The sequence below is a fragment of the Vombatus ursinus genome, unplaced genomic scaffold (genome assembly GCF_900497805.2).
Source record: "Vombatus ursinus unplaced genomic scaffold, bare-nosed wombat genome assembly UNPS02014932.1, whole genome shotgun sequence".
Lineage (NCBI taxonomy): Eukaryota > Metazoa > Chordata > Mammalia > Diprotodontia > Vombatidae > Vombatus > Vombatus ursinus.
Genome location: NW_020954710.1, coordinates 7,402,718 through 7,417,460, shown reverse-complemented (window position 1 = coordinate 7,417,460; position 14,743 = coordinate 7,402,718). Strand labels below are relative to the sequence as shown.

The following is a 14,743-nucleotide window of genomic DNA, read 5'->3' as shown; positions in this document are numbered from 1 at the left end:
AGGGGTCCAGGATAACAGCAAAGGTTAAGAAGCCTCTCCCTGCTCTAGGACTTGTAGTTACCTTCCTATCCTCCATAATCTCCAGGGTTTGAGAGCACCTTGGTTCCTTGGGAGCAAGCAGAGACTGACCAAGGATCTCTCTCCTAGTCTAGGGGATAGGGAGTGGTAGTAATCAGAGAATATTACCACCATGCTTCACTTGCAAAATCCTGGGCTGCCCCAGCCAACTTGGGGTGAGGGAGGAGGGAGGAGCCCCGGAGGTAGGGGCTTTGAAAGCAAAGGAGGGGTGGGGGTGGGAGGATGTTATTTGATCTTCAGGTGAAAGGAGGTTTTATAAATAGGTCACCTTGTTCTGCATCTTGAATTTTATCCTTTCCCAGCCTTTGTGGGGTAAACAATAGCTCGCCTGTTCTGGGGTCATTACAAGTCACTGGGAGGGCAGCTGGCTTGCAAGGCTGAATGGTCCCCTGCCTCGGAGCACCCCTGCATGTGGGCACCGCCCCTTGGGAGCACCTCCTTCCCCCACCCTCCACCGTTGCCAATAGTCACTTGGGAGCTTGGAGGTGGGGAGGGCACGGCAAGCCGCCCGGCCTATTTTTAATTATTTCGACCCAAGGATAAGTGGGGTTTTTGTTTTGTTTTGGTTTGTGGATTGTTTTTTTAAGTGCATTCTGGTAGTAGAGGTCGCTGAAGGTCACAGGCCTACACAGTGGAATCAGTGCTGCCTTTGCATTTAAACTGGGGTTCAGATCTCACTTTCAGACCCTTATTAGCTGAGTGATCCCAGGCAAATCAGGTCACCCCTGCGTCTCTGGTCTCCTCCTCTGTGAAACCAGAGGGCTGGACTCAAAAGCCCTTTATAGCTTTAAATCTGTGATTCTGTAAGTCCTCAAACTTCACTGGGCCTCAGTTTCCCCCTCTGTAAAATGTGGGTTGGATGAGGGGGCCTTCTGGCTCTGAGTCTGTCCTGGTAAAGATTCGTGGGACAAGCATCAGGCAAGGGTTGATAACGGAGGAGCATGGCAGAGTGGACAGAGGACTGGCCGTGGAGCCGAGACTCAGAAGATCTGGGTTCAGATGCGGACACACAGTGTATTTCCAGGCTGGGCAAGCCCCTTCTCAGTAGGAGCCTCAGAGAGCTCCCCAGGACTCAGCGGTTAAGTTAGAGGTGGTTGCTGGGTGATTATAGTCAGATTGAAAACTGATGCTTCTGTGACCTCATTCCCTCCACGGATCTATGCAGTCACTGACCAGGTCTTTCTGATTTCACTTCCACAGCATATCTCTTCTCCGTGCCCTTCTCACACTCACGTAGCCACCCCTTTGGTTCAGGCCTTCATGGCCTCTGCCCAGACTATTGCAGAGGCCTTCTCCCTGGCTTAAGTCTCTCCTCATTCCATTCTGTCCACTCAGAGGCCAAAGTGATCCCAGGTCTGACCTTTGAAAGCACTTCCCCACCTGGTCCCCTCCCACCTTTTCAGTCCCCTTAGGCACCCATGGCTTCCCTCCCTGCCAAACCAGCTGGTTTGCTCTTTCCGTCCCCAGGCCTTTTCACCGGCCATTCCCCCGTGCCAGGAAGGCACTCCCTTCTCCCCTTGCTATGTACTAGGCACAGTTCATAATAATAGTAATAGTAAATAGCTAACATTTACATGGCACTTACTGTATGCCAGGCACTAGGTCCCACTGACAATAATTGTCATATTATTATAATAATATAAGTAATGTATAATACTAGTTAACATTTACATAGTGCTTGTTATAGGCTAGGCATTAGACTAGACTCTCTTAATAGTAATAATAGCTAACATAGTAGTATGCTAAGCTCTTTACAAATATTATCTCATCTGATTCTCACAACAGCCCTGAGAGGGAGGTGCTATTATTATCCCCATTTTACAGATAAGAAAACTGAGGCAGACTTGCCTAGGGTCACACAACTAGTGTCTGAGGTTGGATTTGACCTCAGATCTTCCTGACTCCAGGCCCAGTGCTAAGCTTGAAGGAGCTTTCATTGGGATGAGGGACACAAGATGCTAGGGGGAGGGGCGCTCTGGTCTGGACTGGCACGGGAGTGGTTATCAGCGCCACAGGGCAGTGGACTGAGACCCACTCTTCCAGGAGCAGTGGTAGCTGTGATGGGGTGCCTAGGGCCTGAGGACTGGGGCATGGGGGGGATGGCAGGATATCGGGGTGGATGGTTGTACTTAGTTTGGGGAAGTCACTTCACCCTTAGGGGGGTAGACTAGATATCTGAGGTCCCTTCCAGTTAAAAACGACTTATTTCATTTGACCTTGATCCCCCAACGCCACTGCTATAGGCAAATGCTGCAGATATTATCCCCATTTTACAGATGAAGAAGTTGAGGCAAGAGAGGTAAACCTGATTTGCCCAGGGTCGCACAGCCAGCATCAGTACATGATGTGGAATTAGAACCCAGGTCTCCCTAATTCCCACGCCCAAAGGAAGCCTAGGGTTTTAGGGACAGGATTTCTATTTGGTGCCTTATTTGAGGCTTTAGTCAGTGATGCTTGAAGGTGTTTAAAATGAATGTGTCCCCTTCCCCCACCCCGGCCATCCCATGGCAGCATATCTCATATTTGGCTTTTTCTTTATTCCTTCAGGGTCGTCCACATCTTGGTCAGAGCCAGCGACTGAGGGGACTGGTGCTGAATCCCGGAACAGCCTGGGCTGGTGCTAGACAGGTAGGCCCCTAGCCTTTCTTTTCTGTGTCAGAGGATGGGGGCGTTGCCGTGTGGAACGCTAAGACACGGTCCAGTGTTCTCATTGGTGACCCTCAGCCTCCAGGGAAGGCCAGTGCCCCGTGGCATCGGGCAAATGAAAAATCTAGGTTTTAGGATGGAAATTGTTACAGGAAAAAATAAGAAAAACAGCCAGACTCTTAAATCATCCCTGCAGATTGTAACGTCTGTCACGAAAGTCTGCATGGCACGGTGGACAGAGTGCTTGGTGTGGCTGGCAGGACGAGCCTGGGCTCAGAAACGGCCTAGCTCTGTGACTCTGGGCAAGTCACTTAAATTCCCTTTGCATCTGTTGGCTCATCTGCAAAGTGGGGATGATAGCGATGCTTCACTTCCCTGAGTCAGTCAGTCGTTAAGCATTTATTAAGCACCTACTGTGTGCCACGGTGTTAAATTGCGGGGATGCACAGAAAGACAGAAGACAGTTCCGGCCTTCAAGGAGCTCCCAGTATAACATGCAATCAACCGCGTACACACAGGATAAGTAGAAGACATGCAAGGAAAGGCGGGAGGGTTGTTGTGAAGCACCATAGTGCACAGAGCACTGGACTTGGAGGCGTGAAGTCCTGAGTTCAAATCCAGCCTCAGACACTGACTAGCTGTATTATTCACTTCTCCTTATAGCACCAACCTCCCAGGCATTTTGTGAGGAACGAACAAAATCATGCATGTAAAGTGATCTTCAAACCTTAAAGTGCTACATAGATGTTTCTATTATTATAGTTACTATATTAGCATGGCAGGTGACTTAGGACTATATAACAATGTCCACATTGATCAGATCTGATTATATCATGTTAAATTCAGCGCACATTTATTAAGCCAGCTTTGAGGATACAAAGATTAAAAAAAAAAGATACCCCCTGCCCTCAGGAGGTTTATAATCAACCAGTCAGCATTTGCTAAGTGCCTCTGAGGTTCCTTCTCATTCAGGAGGCAGATGGAGAGAGGGGGCTAATAAGTATCAGAGGCTAGTCGGTCAACGAGCATTGTTTCAGCACTGTGCTAACCACTGGGCATACAAAGAAAGCTGAGATTCGAACCCAGGCCTTCCTGACTCCAAGTCTTGAACGTAGTCTGCTCTGTCCCATGGCCCCTCTTTTGCAGGGGACACCTCCAGCAACTGTGTCTACACTGTCATTTGTCATCCAGCCGAGAAGGTCTGTAGGAGAGTCACAGGGCCGCTCCCGGCTTGGCCTTGAGGACGGAGCCGGGCGGGCAGACCCACGCTGCTGAGGCCAGGCCCACCGGGGGAATGTTTTGTTCCCCCTCCCTCCAGGGCCCGTGGGTCCAGGGAACTGAGGACAGCCAACATCCGGAGCTCCCAGATTTCTCCTCCTCGGCCACAGATGGACAGTGTGGCTGATCCTGCACTCCTGACCCCCCCGGCAGACACACTGTGTCCTGGCTAGTGTGGCCAGAGATTATTTTCAAGGTGGAAAATCAGCAAAACTGAATAACAGGGAGACACTTTTTGGCCTCAGAGCGGCAGCCAACTTACTCTCCTCCCCACCCCGCCAACTCTCCATCTACCTCCTGAGTGAGAAGGAGCGTTGGAGAGAAGCCCAGCCCTCTCCTTTTACAGATGGGTAAACTGAGGCCCAGAGAAACAAAGCTACTTGTCCACAGTCGTACAAGTAATATCTGCTTTCATGGGATAAGAGGTCGTCTTACCCAACCCCCTCTTTCTATAGATAAGAAAATTGAGGCCCAGATAGGGGTAGTGACCTCTAGGCCTATGAGATGATAGGCCTAGAGCTGGAAGAGACGTCGGAGGCCGTTGAACCCAATTTACAGATGAAGAAACTGAGGCCCAAGGAGGGGACTTGCTTATAGAGTCAGAGCTGTGATTCAAACCCAGATCTTTAGACTCCAGTTGTCCCCATCGCACCCAGCAACTGCCTTTTTTCCTATCTCTTGTCAGATAAGCCAAGTAGATTTAATTTGATTTAACAAGCATTTATTAAGTGACAGCTAGGTCCCAGACGCTGCCCTACATTCAAGAAATATAGCAGGAGGGGAAGGGAGAGCCCACACTTTTTTGAAGCTCACCTTCTGCCTGGTAGAGGTGGGGAAGCAACGTGTATGTGGAGTGATTTAGGAAGGAGAGAACGCTAACCACTGGGTGAGGTTGGTACAGGTCTCACCTGGGATTTAATCTCCCCGACCAGGGATTTAAAGGGAGCTAGGAACTCTACAGGCCGGGGGGGGTGGTACCTGAGACGTCAGAGGCCTTACTAATTTGGAGCTGGCTATTTTAAAAAAAAACCAGGCCTGTGATTTCATTGGATTCATGCAGCATTCCTGGTGACAAACTCCCTTGGTCCATATAGCCCTCCACCTTCTGACATAGAACAGTGATTGTTAAACTTGATGATCTCAGGATCCCTTTACACTCTCAGAGATTCTTAAGGGCCCTCTTCCAAAGAGTCTTTGTTTATATGGGTCCTATCTGTCAACATTGACCACATTAGAAATGGAAAAAAGTCTTAGTTTTATTATGGAAATAGCTTTGATTTCATGGTCATCCCGGGGGTACCTGTCTTAGAAGAGTCAGCTGGGACCCTGAGAGCCCAGCACTTAGCGCACTGCCTGGCATGTAGTAGGTGCTTAATAAATGTTGATCGATCAATTGATTAATTGATTGAGAGGTCGTGTCTTGGTCAGGGACACGGGCCGTATTCAAACCCACATCTTCCTGGAGGCCAGCCCTCTATCCACCTGGCCTCGCTACCTGTCCCCAACTCTGATCTTGGGGTTGGCCTGGCATGGAGAGCATCTGTCGGCTTTTTTCTCTTTCTGTGCCTAGAGCCTTGCCCGTCATAGCAGCTCCATCAGTGTTGGTGGATGAATTGACCCAGGGATCAAAGTAGCTCCTTATGCGTGGGGAGTCCTGGAGAAAGACCAGAGAGGGCTCCGATATCCATGTCACTCTCCTGTCCTGGGTGGTTCCAACCTTCCTGCTCATCCCCACCGCCCCAACAGTCGTCCCCGTGTTCTTTCCCTTTTCCTCATGAGTTGCTGGGGCTTCACTGACCACCAAGTCCAACCTGTGTCTGAAGAAACCCTTTTACAACGTGCTTAACAAGGGGGTCTGTCAACCTTTGCCTAAAGGCCTTTAATGAGGACTCCAGGGTTAGACAGAGAGTAAGTGACTGAGGCAAGATTCAAACTCATGTCCAGCTTCAGAGTTCTATCCACTGAGACCCCCAGCTGCCTCTTACTGCTGCTGGTTCTGTCCTCTGACACCAGGCAGAACAGGTGTAAACCCTCTGCCCCGGGAGATGCCTGGCAGATACTAGCAGTCAGCTCTGGTGTTCCCCCAAGTCTTCTCTAGCTAGGCACCCCCAGTTCCTACAGCCAGCCCCCTACAGCATGATACATTACTAGCTGTGTGACCCTCAACCAGTCGATTGACCTCCCACTTACCTCGAAGGACTGTTGTGAGCATCAAATGAGATGATATTTGCCTGGCACATAGTAGGCATGATATAAATACTAGCTATCATTGTTACTATGGTTACTTTGAAGCTAAGAGGCAGCCTAGCTTAGTGTTTAGAGCACTGGAGTTTGAGTCAGGAAGACTTGAGTTTGATTCCTACCTTGGACACTGTGTGACCTCAGGCAAGTCACTTAACTGCTGTCTCAGTTTCCAGAATTGCAAAATGGGGATAAATAACAGCACTAAGGTGCCAGGTTTATTGAGCTGTTCAAATGAGATAATATATGTAAAGCACTTAGCACAGAGCCTGACACACAGTCAGTGCTTAATAAATGCTTATTTCTTTCCTTTCTGTTGGACTCTGGGCCAGTCCCTTAACTTCCGTGTCCTTTACGCTTAATTAACTTATCAGTAAAATGGAATAATAATATCTCAAGGGCTGGTGAGGCTCAAACAAGACATGCAAATCTCTTTACTTCTCTCTGTAAATGCCTCACCTTCCCTACTGGGGCTCTAAGCTTTCTGAGAGGCAGGAACCCCGTCTCATTCATCCTTTTTCCTCCCCTAGGCCTGGGCCCCTTAGACAGAATAGACATGGAAATCTTGGCATTCTGGCCTCCAGGAGCGCAGTCAGTCCCTTGGCCCATAAGACGGACACCTGCCGTTTCCTTTTACAAAGACCGTGGATGGAGTTTGGGGGGGGGGTGGGTGGTCATGTCTTTGGCTCCAGCCCCTGACCCAGCAGTTGTGCTCCAGGACTTGACTATGTTCTGCTAACAGGTGTGACGTGAGCTTTGGTTTCTAAAAACAGCAGATGGGATGTGTTATTCATTTCTCCAGTTACTGTGACCCCTGTAGTAATATTTAACTTCTACCCCTCCTCTTCCCCCTCCTCATCTGTTTTCCTTTTCGTCCTTTAGGCAATCCCGAATGCTATACAAGTTGACCGGGTCTCCTAGCAACCTTCTTTAGGAACCTTGCCGGTATTCGATTGGAAAACAGGACAGAAGGCCTGCAATTGATGAGTTTACCTTGGGAGGACGTCGGAAGGTGAAGTCAGACGTTAGCATGGGTCAGAAGGTCACCGGGGGAATAAAGACTGTGGACATGAGGGACCCTACATACCGGCCCCTGAAACAAGAGCTCCAGGGCCTGGATTACTGTAAGCCCACGCGGCTGGACTTGCTGCTGGACATGCCCCCCCGTGTCCTACGACGTCCAGCTGCTCCACTCCTGGAATAATGATGACCGCTCACTCAATGTGTTTGTGAAGGAGGATGACAAACTTATCTTCCACCGGCATCCGGTGGCCCAGAGCACGGACGCCATCCGGGGGAAAGTGGGGTACACGCGTGGGCTTCACGTGTGGCAGATCACGTGGGCCATGCGCCAGCGCGGCACACATGCAGTCGTGGGGGTGGCCACAGCAGATGCCCCCTTGCACTCCGTCGGGTACACGACCCTGGTGGGTAACAACCACGAGTCCTGGGGCTGGGACCTAGGGCGGAACAGATTGTACCATGATGGGAAGAACCAGCCAAGTAAAACCTACCCCGCCTTCCTAGAACCAGACGAGACTTTCATCGTGCCGGATTCTTTCCTGGTGGCCCTCGACATGGATGATGGGACGCTGAGCTTCATTGTCGATGGGCAGTACATGGGCGTGGCCTTTCGGGGACTCAAGGGCAAAAAACTTTACCCAGTAGTTAGTGCTGTCTGGGGCCACTGTGAAATACGAATGCGTTACTTGAATGGACTTGATCGTAAGTATTGACTCGGCTCTTGGAGACCGTGCGCCATCTTTCTCCTTGTGGGAGAAACTCTTCTCCTTGGGAGGGCCAAAACCATAGCTCCCCAGAAGCTGGTGCCCGAGATCCCAGCAGTAAACAGTTCCATATTCCACCTCTGACTGCTCACTATGACCGCCTGTGTGACCGCTGGCCCTCCATTTGTTATCAAGCCCTCTAAGATGAGGTGACTGTGCTGGGTGGCTTCTGAAGTCTCTTTGGGCTGCAGATCTCAATTTATAATCAGTCGGTCACTAGTAAAATGAGGAGGTAGGACCAGGTGGCTTTACATATCTCTTTGGACTTATGAGATTTATGAACCTATGGAGAGCCCAGGATCAGGTGTGAGGAGCCTACAGTCTTGAGGCCACATGTGGCCTTCTCGGTCCTTGGGTGCGGCCTTTTGACTGAGTCCAAGTTTTACGGAACAAATCCTTTTATGAAGGGAATTTGTTCTGTGAAGTTGGATTCGGTCAAAGGGCCGAGCTTGAGGACCTAGAGGGCCACATGTGGCCTGGAGGCTATAGGGTCCTCAGCCCTGGAAGTAGTAGTGAGTGTATAAGAAGAGAGGAAGTAACTCTTTCATATTTTCCTCAAAACTGGAAGCACCCACTGGAGCCCCCTAGACTGCTTTGCAGTGTGGTGTAGTAAACGGTGCTGAATCAGATTCCTGCTACCTGTGTGACCCTGAGAAAGTCACTTGACTTCAGTGCCTCAGCTTCCTCATCTGTAAAATGATGGAGTTGGACTGGATGACTTTTAAGAGAGCTTTCAGCCCCGAGTCATTAATTGGATAGTTCTTCTGGATCCCTCTTCTCCCTCAAATTCTAGAAATTCCAGAATGAAATGACAGGTATTAGAAACATGAGCAAAAGAAGAAGCAAAATTATCCTTATCCGCAGATAGATGCGGTGGTTTAGCCTAGAAAAGCTCCAGAGAATTGGCAGAGACACTAATTAAGACCATTTTTAACTTCAGTAAAAGAAGCAGGATATGAAAAGAATACACAAAATCATCAGCATTTCTCTGCATCCTAACAGAAAGGCAAGGAAACAGAGAAATTCCATGAGGAATAATTGCAAAATGCACAGAATATCTGGGAGTCAGCCTACCAAGGCACACAGGGGATTTATTTAAATGCAACTACAAAACATTCTTTACCGAAATAAAAGGAGGGGTAATGGTGGGTTAGAGGGTCAGTCTGAGAGACAAGAAGACCTGGGGTTCAAGTCATTTTATGAACCTGGGCAAATTACTTAACTTCGCAGTGCCTTAGGCAACTCTCTTCAATTGTTCAATCAACTAATTAATAACCATTTATTAAGCAACTACTATGTGCCAGGTCCTGTGCTAAGCTCTTCAGACTACTAAGTTGCAGAATAGAGGGTCCCGTAGCTGGTAGGCATCTGTGCTGGTGATGGACTTTCTCACTGGGAGTTCCCTTTATCAAAAAAATTGCAGGTCCAGTTCAAAAAGAAAAGAAAGATGTGAAGATTTAAGTAAGTGGAGGAAACATGTCATTGTTCATGGTTGGGCAGAGCTGATATTTTCAACTCATCAGCCACCTCTTTTTTTTTTTTTTTTTGTATCTTAGTAGCCCCATACTGTTGGAAGGTAAGGTTACATCTGTGTCTCACTTAATAATCCAGCCGTGATGGGTGTCCCTTTTATGGTGTATCTCCCTTAGAGTTCCTTCCTAACTCATAATTGGTGTGGTTATCACTGAGGTATAGACAAATTAGTCATTGGGTGGAACCAGCTGAGAGGCCTTCCTTCTTGTCTGGTTGACTTGCTGAACGTGGGTATGTTGGAAATTGATAGTGGACACTCAGCGCTCAAAGAAAAATCTCCAGGGAAAGATAACGCTAGCTGTCTTTGTGTATTTGAAGAGCTATCTGTCACATAGAGGGACCAGGTTAGATTTCTGATTCCCCTCATTTACGATTCTGAAGGCTTATGAAATGTCTTTGGGCAAATGGTCTTTCTAAGATGCACTCACACCTCCTCCCACAAGTAGCACTGATATAGGCATAGAGAGCGGAGATGTGATTTCATTAGTGCAAGGAACTCCTAGGTGAGGAAATACTCTTTTCCCATGCAAGTAATCATTTTCTCTGCATCTTACGTAGAGTTGCCTAGACCTGAGAGGTCAAGTGACTCACCCAGGGTCACGCAGCCACTAAGGTGTCTTAGGTGGGACGGAACCCAGACCTCCCTGGCTTCAAAGCCAGCTCAAGCCTTGCCACCTCCCTCATGTTGATGTAGCTTTTGAAAAACGATTTACGTATATATTATCTCATCTGTGGAGATGATCAGCATTTGTGGGCACGTCAAGGCCATCTTGGCAGCCATGCATTTCTTGGCTTAGGTGACGGTCTAAGCTGCCACCTGACTTCCCAAGGATAGAGACCTGGGCTCGATGAATTAGTGGGCATCTTCTGTGCTTTCCTCCTGGCCATGGTGGTGTATGATCCCCTCCCATGCTTGTCCCACCCAAGGATGGGTGATGGCCAGCAGCGCTGACCTTGGTGGGCTGGGAGCAGGTCCGGGCTGGCGCCTCCGAGTTCTGGCCTCGCTCTCCAGGCCAGACACAGTGGTGCATGCGGTCTCCAACCCGGTCAGAGTTTTGGAGGCTGAATCCAAATATTTGCCCTTGACTTGGGTGTCTTGGCTCTCTTATCATCGTGTTCCACTCTTCCCCTCCCATCACACCCCCAAACTACAGCCTTCGAGAGAGGAAAACAACCTCATGATTGGATGTGGGTTGAACGTGTTGCTGTCATTGTTATTGTTTTAATTTTACTGTGGAAACCTCCTCCCTCCTCCGCCGCCCCCACCCCTCCTGAGCTTTGGCCGGGATAATGAAAACAAGTCCGACCGCCGTGTCTGCGGCTTCCAGAGCAGCTCTGTCTTGACCTGAAACAGCCCCAATGCCCCCAAGTCATGAGATTCTCTTCTGGGCAGAGACGGCCACCCGCTGGGGAACCTGGGTTAGGGAAACCAGTGAGGCAGATGCTGAATAAATGGGCTGTCGCTGTGGTGTATTTCACACCCAGGCCATGCCGCCCTTTGGGGAAGGGAGACGGGTTCGAATCTCAGCATCTTGCCCTGTAAGATGGAGCTTAGACTAGGTGACCTCAGAGGGCCCTGCGAAGGACCCAGCACTGGATTTGAAGTCGGGGAGAACGGGTTGGAATTCCAGCCCGCCACTTAACTTATCCCTGTGTGGTTATAGGCAGATCACTCGAGTAAGTCCTAATAAATCTAGTTAATATTAAATCCTGGGAAATCTAGCACATGCCCCTGTTAAATGAAGGCATTGGAGTAGAGCTAGTCTGCCCCCGTATCTGTGCTCCCTCCCCTTATGTCCTTTGATTGGAGAAAGCGAAAAAAGAGGGGTCCTCTTGACCTCAGAAGCGCCTCAACCCTGATTCTCTGCTGCCCTGTGGCCTGGGTGACTTCAGACAGATCGCATCTTCTATAAAATGAGAGGTCGGACCAGATGGTCCCTTCCCAGGCCGAGCCTCCGATCCTCCTAGTTTACAGGCAGGTGAGCGTGAGGGCAGGAGAAGTTAACGGCCACGAGAGCCCCGTGGGAAACTGGAGTTTTCAGATTTGAAGACCATGGCCGACTGGTGAGGCCTGGTTGCCGTGGGCAGTCCCTGGATCAGCGCAGGAGATAAGGAACTGCTCCTCAGCATCATGCTAAGGCTGGTTTGTGGGTTCGTCCTGTTTTCGTTATTTATCCCCCTGCCGGGTAGGATGTGCCGGTTTCCCACGTGCAGGGACAGCACGGGGCCCAGGACGAGTCAGGATGACCATCAGCGTCAGCGTCCTCCTGGAGGGCAGCATCTCCAGGAGCTGCCGATGACGACTCATGTTTCTGCTGCTGCATATCTGGCCAGTGGAGTCACCACAGCCCAGCTTGGACCTGTGTCAGCCGGGAGGTTGGTGGAGAGTTTAGAAGCCCGGTGACACTTTCCAAAAAGTGGCTGGAATGTCCGTCTCTTGGGTGTTCGCATGGTGGCCTTCCATCTGGCTGGAGCGGCGGAGTGCCGAGGGAAAAGGATTGGGAGTCAGACCTCCTGAGTTCTGCTTGTACTGTTAACGTGACTTTGGTCCAGTCACTCTTCTCTGGGATTCACTTTCCTCACCTACAAAATAAGGGCTGAATTAGATGACCTTTAAGAAGGCCCCTTCCAGCTTTAAATCTTAATCAATTCATTTCAACGATTCATTTCAATTCAATAAGCATTTATTAAGCACCTACTGTATGCCAGGCACTGTAGTGACCATGGCCCAAATGCAGTTCCTACCCTTGAGCCTAAGTAATGGGTTCAAATCCCACTATGCAACCCTGGGCAAGTCTTTTTATCTTTTTCAGCCTCAGTTTCCTCATCTCTAAAATGGGGGATGCTAGCTATTATCACCATTATTATCATCATATTTTCATCATTATTACCATTATCACATATCATGATTATTCTCACGCATTATTATCATAGCTTGCCTCTGACACTCACTAACTGGGTGACCCTTGACAAGTCATTTCCCTCAATTTTATTCATAAAATGGGAATAGTTCTTATGAGAGAGGCGAACTTGAAAGCACTGTCTGACTGGTACTAGTCCACTTCTCATCTGACCCTGCTTTCAAGGAGCTTGACCCCTAGAAGGGAGAAGAGATCTCATGCATCTGTGATAGGAGGTCAGAGGTTCTGGGTTTGAATCCTGATGCTGGTGGTGGTTACTCCCTGTGTGACTGTGGACAAGTCACACTCACTAGGCCTTAGTGTTGTCATCTGTAAAATGAGAGGGTTGGACTGGGTGGTCTGAGGTCCGTGTCCCTCCAGACAGGCATGAATGGTTTATGACCCTCATCATACAGCTAGGTGGAGCAGTGGATGGAGCAGTAGGCCTGGAATTGGGAATATCTGAGTTCAAATCCAGCCTCAGAGAACCCTCTAGCTGGGTGAGTCTGGGCAAATCCCTTCTGTAAAAGGGAGAAAATAGTAACAGCACCTAATTGCCAGGATGGTTTTGAGGATCACATGAGATAACATTGGACCGTGGGGCTAGCCAGATTTGGGTTCGCTATCCCCTTGTAAAATGAGGGGTTTGGGCCTTTGGCACCTGAGGTGGCACAGCGTGTGATAAATGTTCTGGACCTGAGTCCATATCCGCCTGGCCTCCGACATTTATAGCCTGGGGAGAATCCGGTGCTCAAAGAGGATATTTGTAAAGTGCTTTGCAAACCCTAAGGTATGACGAAATGCTGGCTATTGTTCCTCTAGCTCTAAATCTCTGGTCTGCAGGCTCCCCCATGATCATGGCATCACAGGAACTCTCCCACCATCTAGTTCAGGAACCCCCTCTTTATTAGCCTCAATAAATCTTGACTGGAAGACCTCTTTTGATGGAGAGCTCACTACCTATCATCAAAGCCCATTTCACTTGAGGGCAGCTCTAATTCTTGTAAAGGTTTTCTTTTTTAAAAAGTATTTTATTTTTTCCCAGTTACATATAAAAATAATCTTTAACTTTTTTTTCAATTTTGAGTTTTTAATTCTCCTTCCCTCCTCTCCCCCTCCCTGAGACAGCAAGCATTTTGATATTGCATGTGCAGTCATGCAAAACATATTTCCATATTGGCCATGTTGGTTTTTGGTTTTTTTTTTTTTTTTTTTGGCAAGGCAATTGGGGTTAAATGACTTATCCAGGGTCACACAGCTAATAAGTGTCAGGTATCTGGTCTGATACCGGATTTGAACTCAGGTCCTCCTGACTCTAGGGCCAGTGCTCTATCTACTGCGCCACCTAGCTGCCTCCATATTGACCATATTGTGAAAGAATACACAGACCAAAACAAAACAAAGCAAAAAAAAGCTCATGAAAAAAGTAAAGTGAAAAATAAAGTTATGATCTGCATCCAGACTCAATCAGTTCTTTCTCTGGATGTGGATAGCATTTTTCTTCATGAGCCCCTTGGAATTGTTTTGGATTACTGTATTGCTGAGAAGAGCTAAGTCATTCACAGTTGATTATCCTTACAATGTTGCCGTTACTGTATACAATGTTCTCCTGGTTCTGCTCACTTCACTTTGCATCAGCTCATGTAAGTCTTCCCAAGTTTTTCTGAAACCATCCTGCCTATCATTTCTTATAGCACAGTAATATTCTATCACAATCATATCACAACTTGTTCAGCCATTCCCCAATTGATGGACATCCCCTCGATTTCCAATTCTTTGCCCTGACTGAAAGAGCCGCTACACATATTTTTTACATATAGGTCCTTTTCCTGTTTGTTTTTTGCCTCTTTGGGATACAGACCTTGTAGTGGGATAGCTGGGTCAAAAGGCATGCACGGATGAAGGTCTTCTATTCATCAAGCATCAGTCTGTCTCTGTGCAACCTTGGGATTAGGGTTGAGGTTCTGGGACCTAGCGGACAAAGCCTACTCCTTGCTCTTCCCCAGGATAGCCCTTCAGATACTTCAAGGTACCTGTCACATCCCTTCTCTGCAGGCTAAGCGTCTTTCTTCATTTAACAGCCGAGGAAACCCAGGCTCCCAGAGGTTCAGCGACCTCACCAAAGTCACACAGCAATTTAGGGTTAGAGCTCGTTCTCGAACCCAGGTGTCCTAATTCTTAGTCTTATTTATAGGGGCCACGCTGACAGCAGACCCCCCCCACCCCTGCCAAGGCCGTGCTCATTGCTAAACTTCGAGGTGGGTCCGTAGCCACGCTCTC

General features: G+C 48.7%; 1 protein-coding gene across 1 annotated transcript in view; it reads left to right on the top strand.

Annotated features, from left to right (window-relative positions):
• Positions 1 to 14,743, top strand: part of SPSB1 (splA/ryanodine receptor domain and SOCS box containing 1) — an 89,671-nt gene that overhangs the window by 64,475 nt on the left and 10,453 nt on the right. Inside the window, 3 exon segments of the mRNA XM_027844014.1 lie at positions 2,626 to 2,706; positions 7,126 to 7,402; positions 7,404 to 7,968. Coding sequence (XP_027699815.1) covers positions 7,274 to 7,402; positions 7,404 to 7,968 — 694 coding nt within the window. The 5' untranslated portion in view covers positions 2,626 to 2,706; positions 7,126 to 7,273.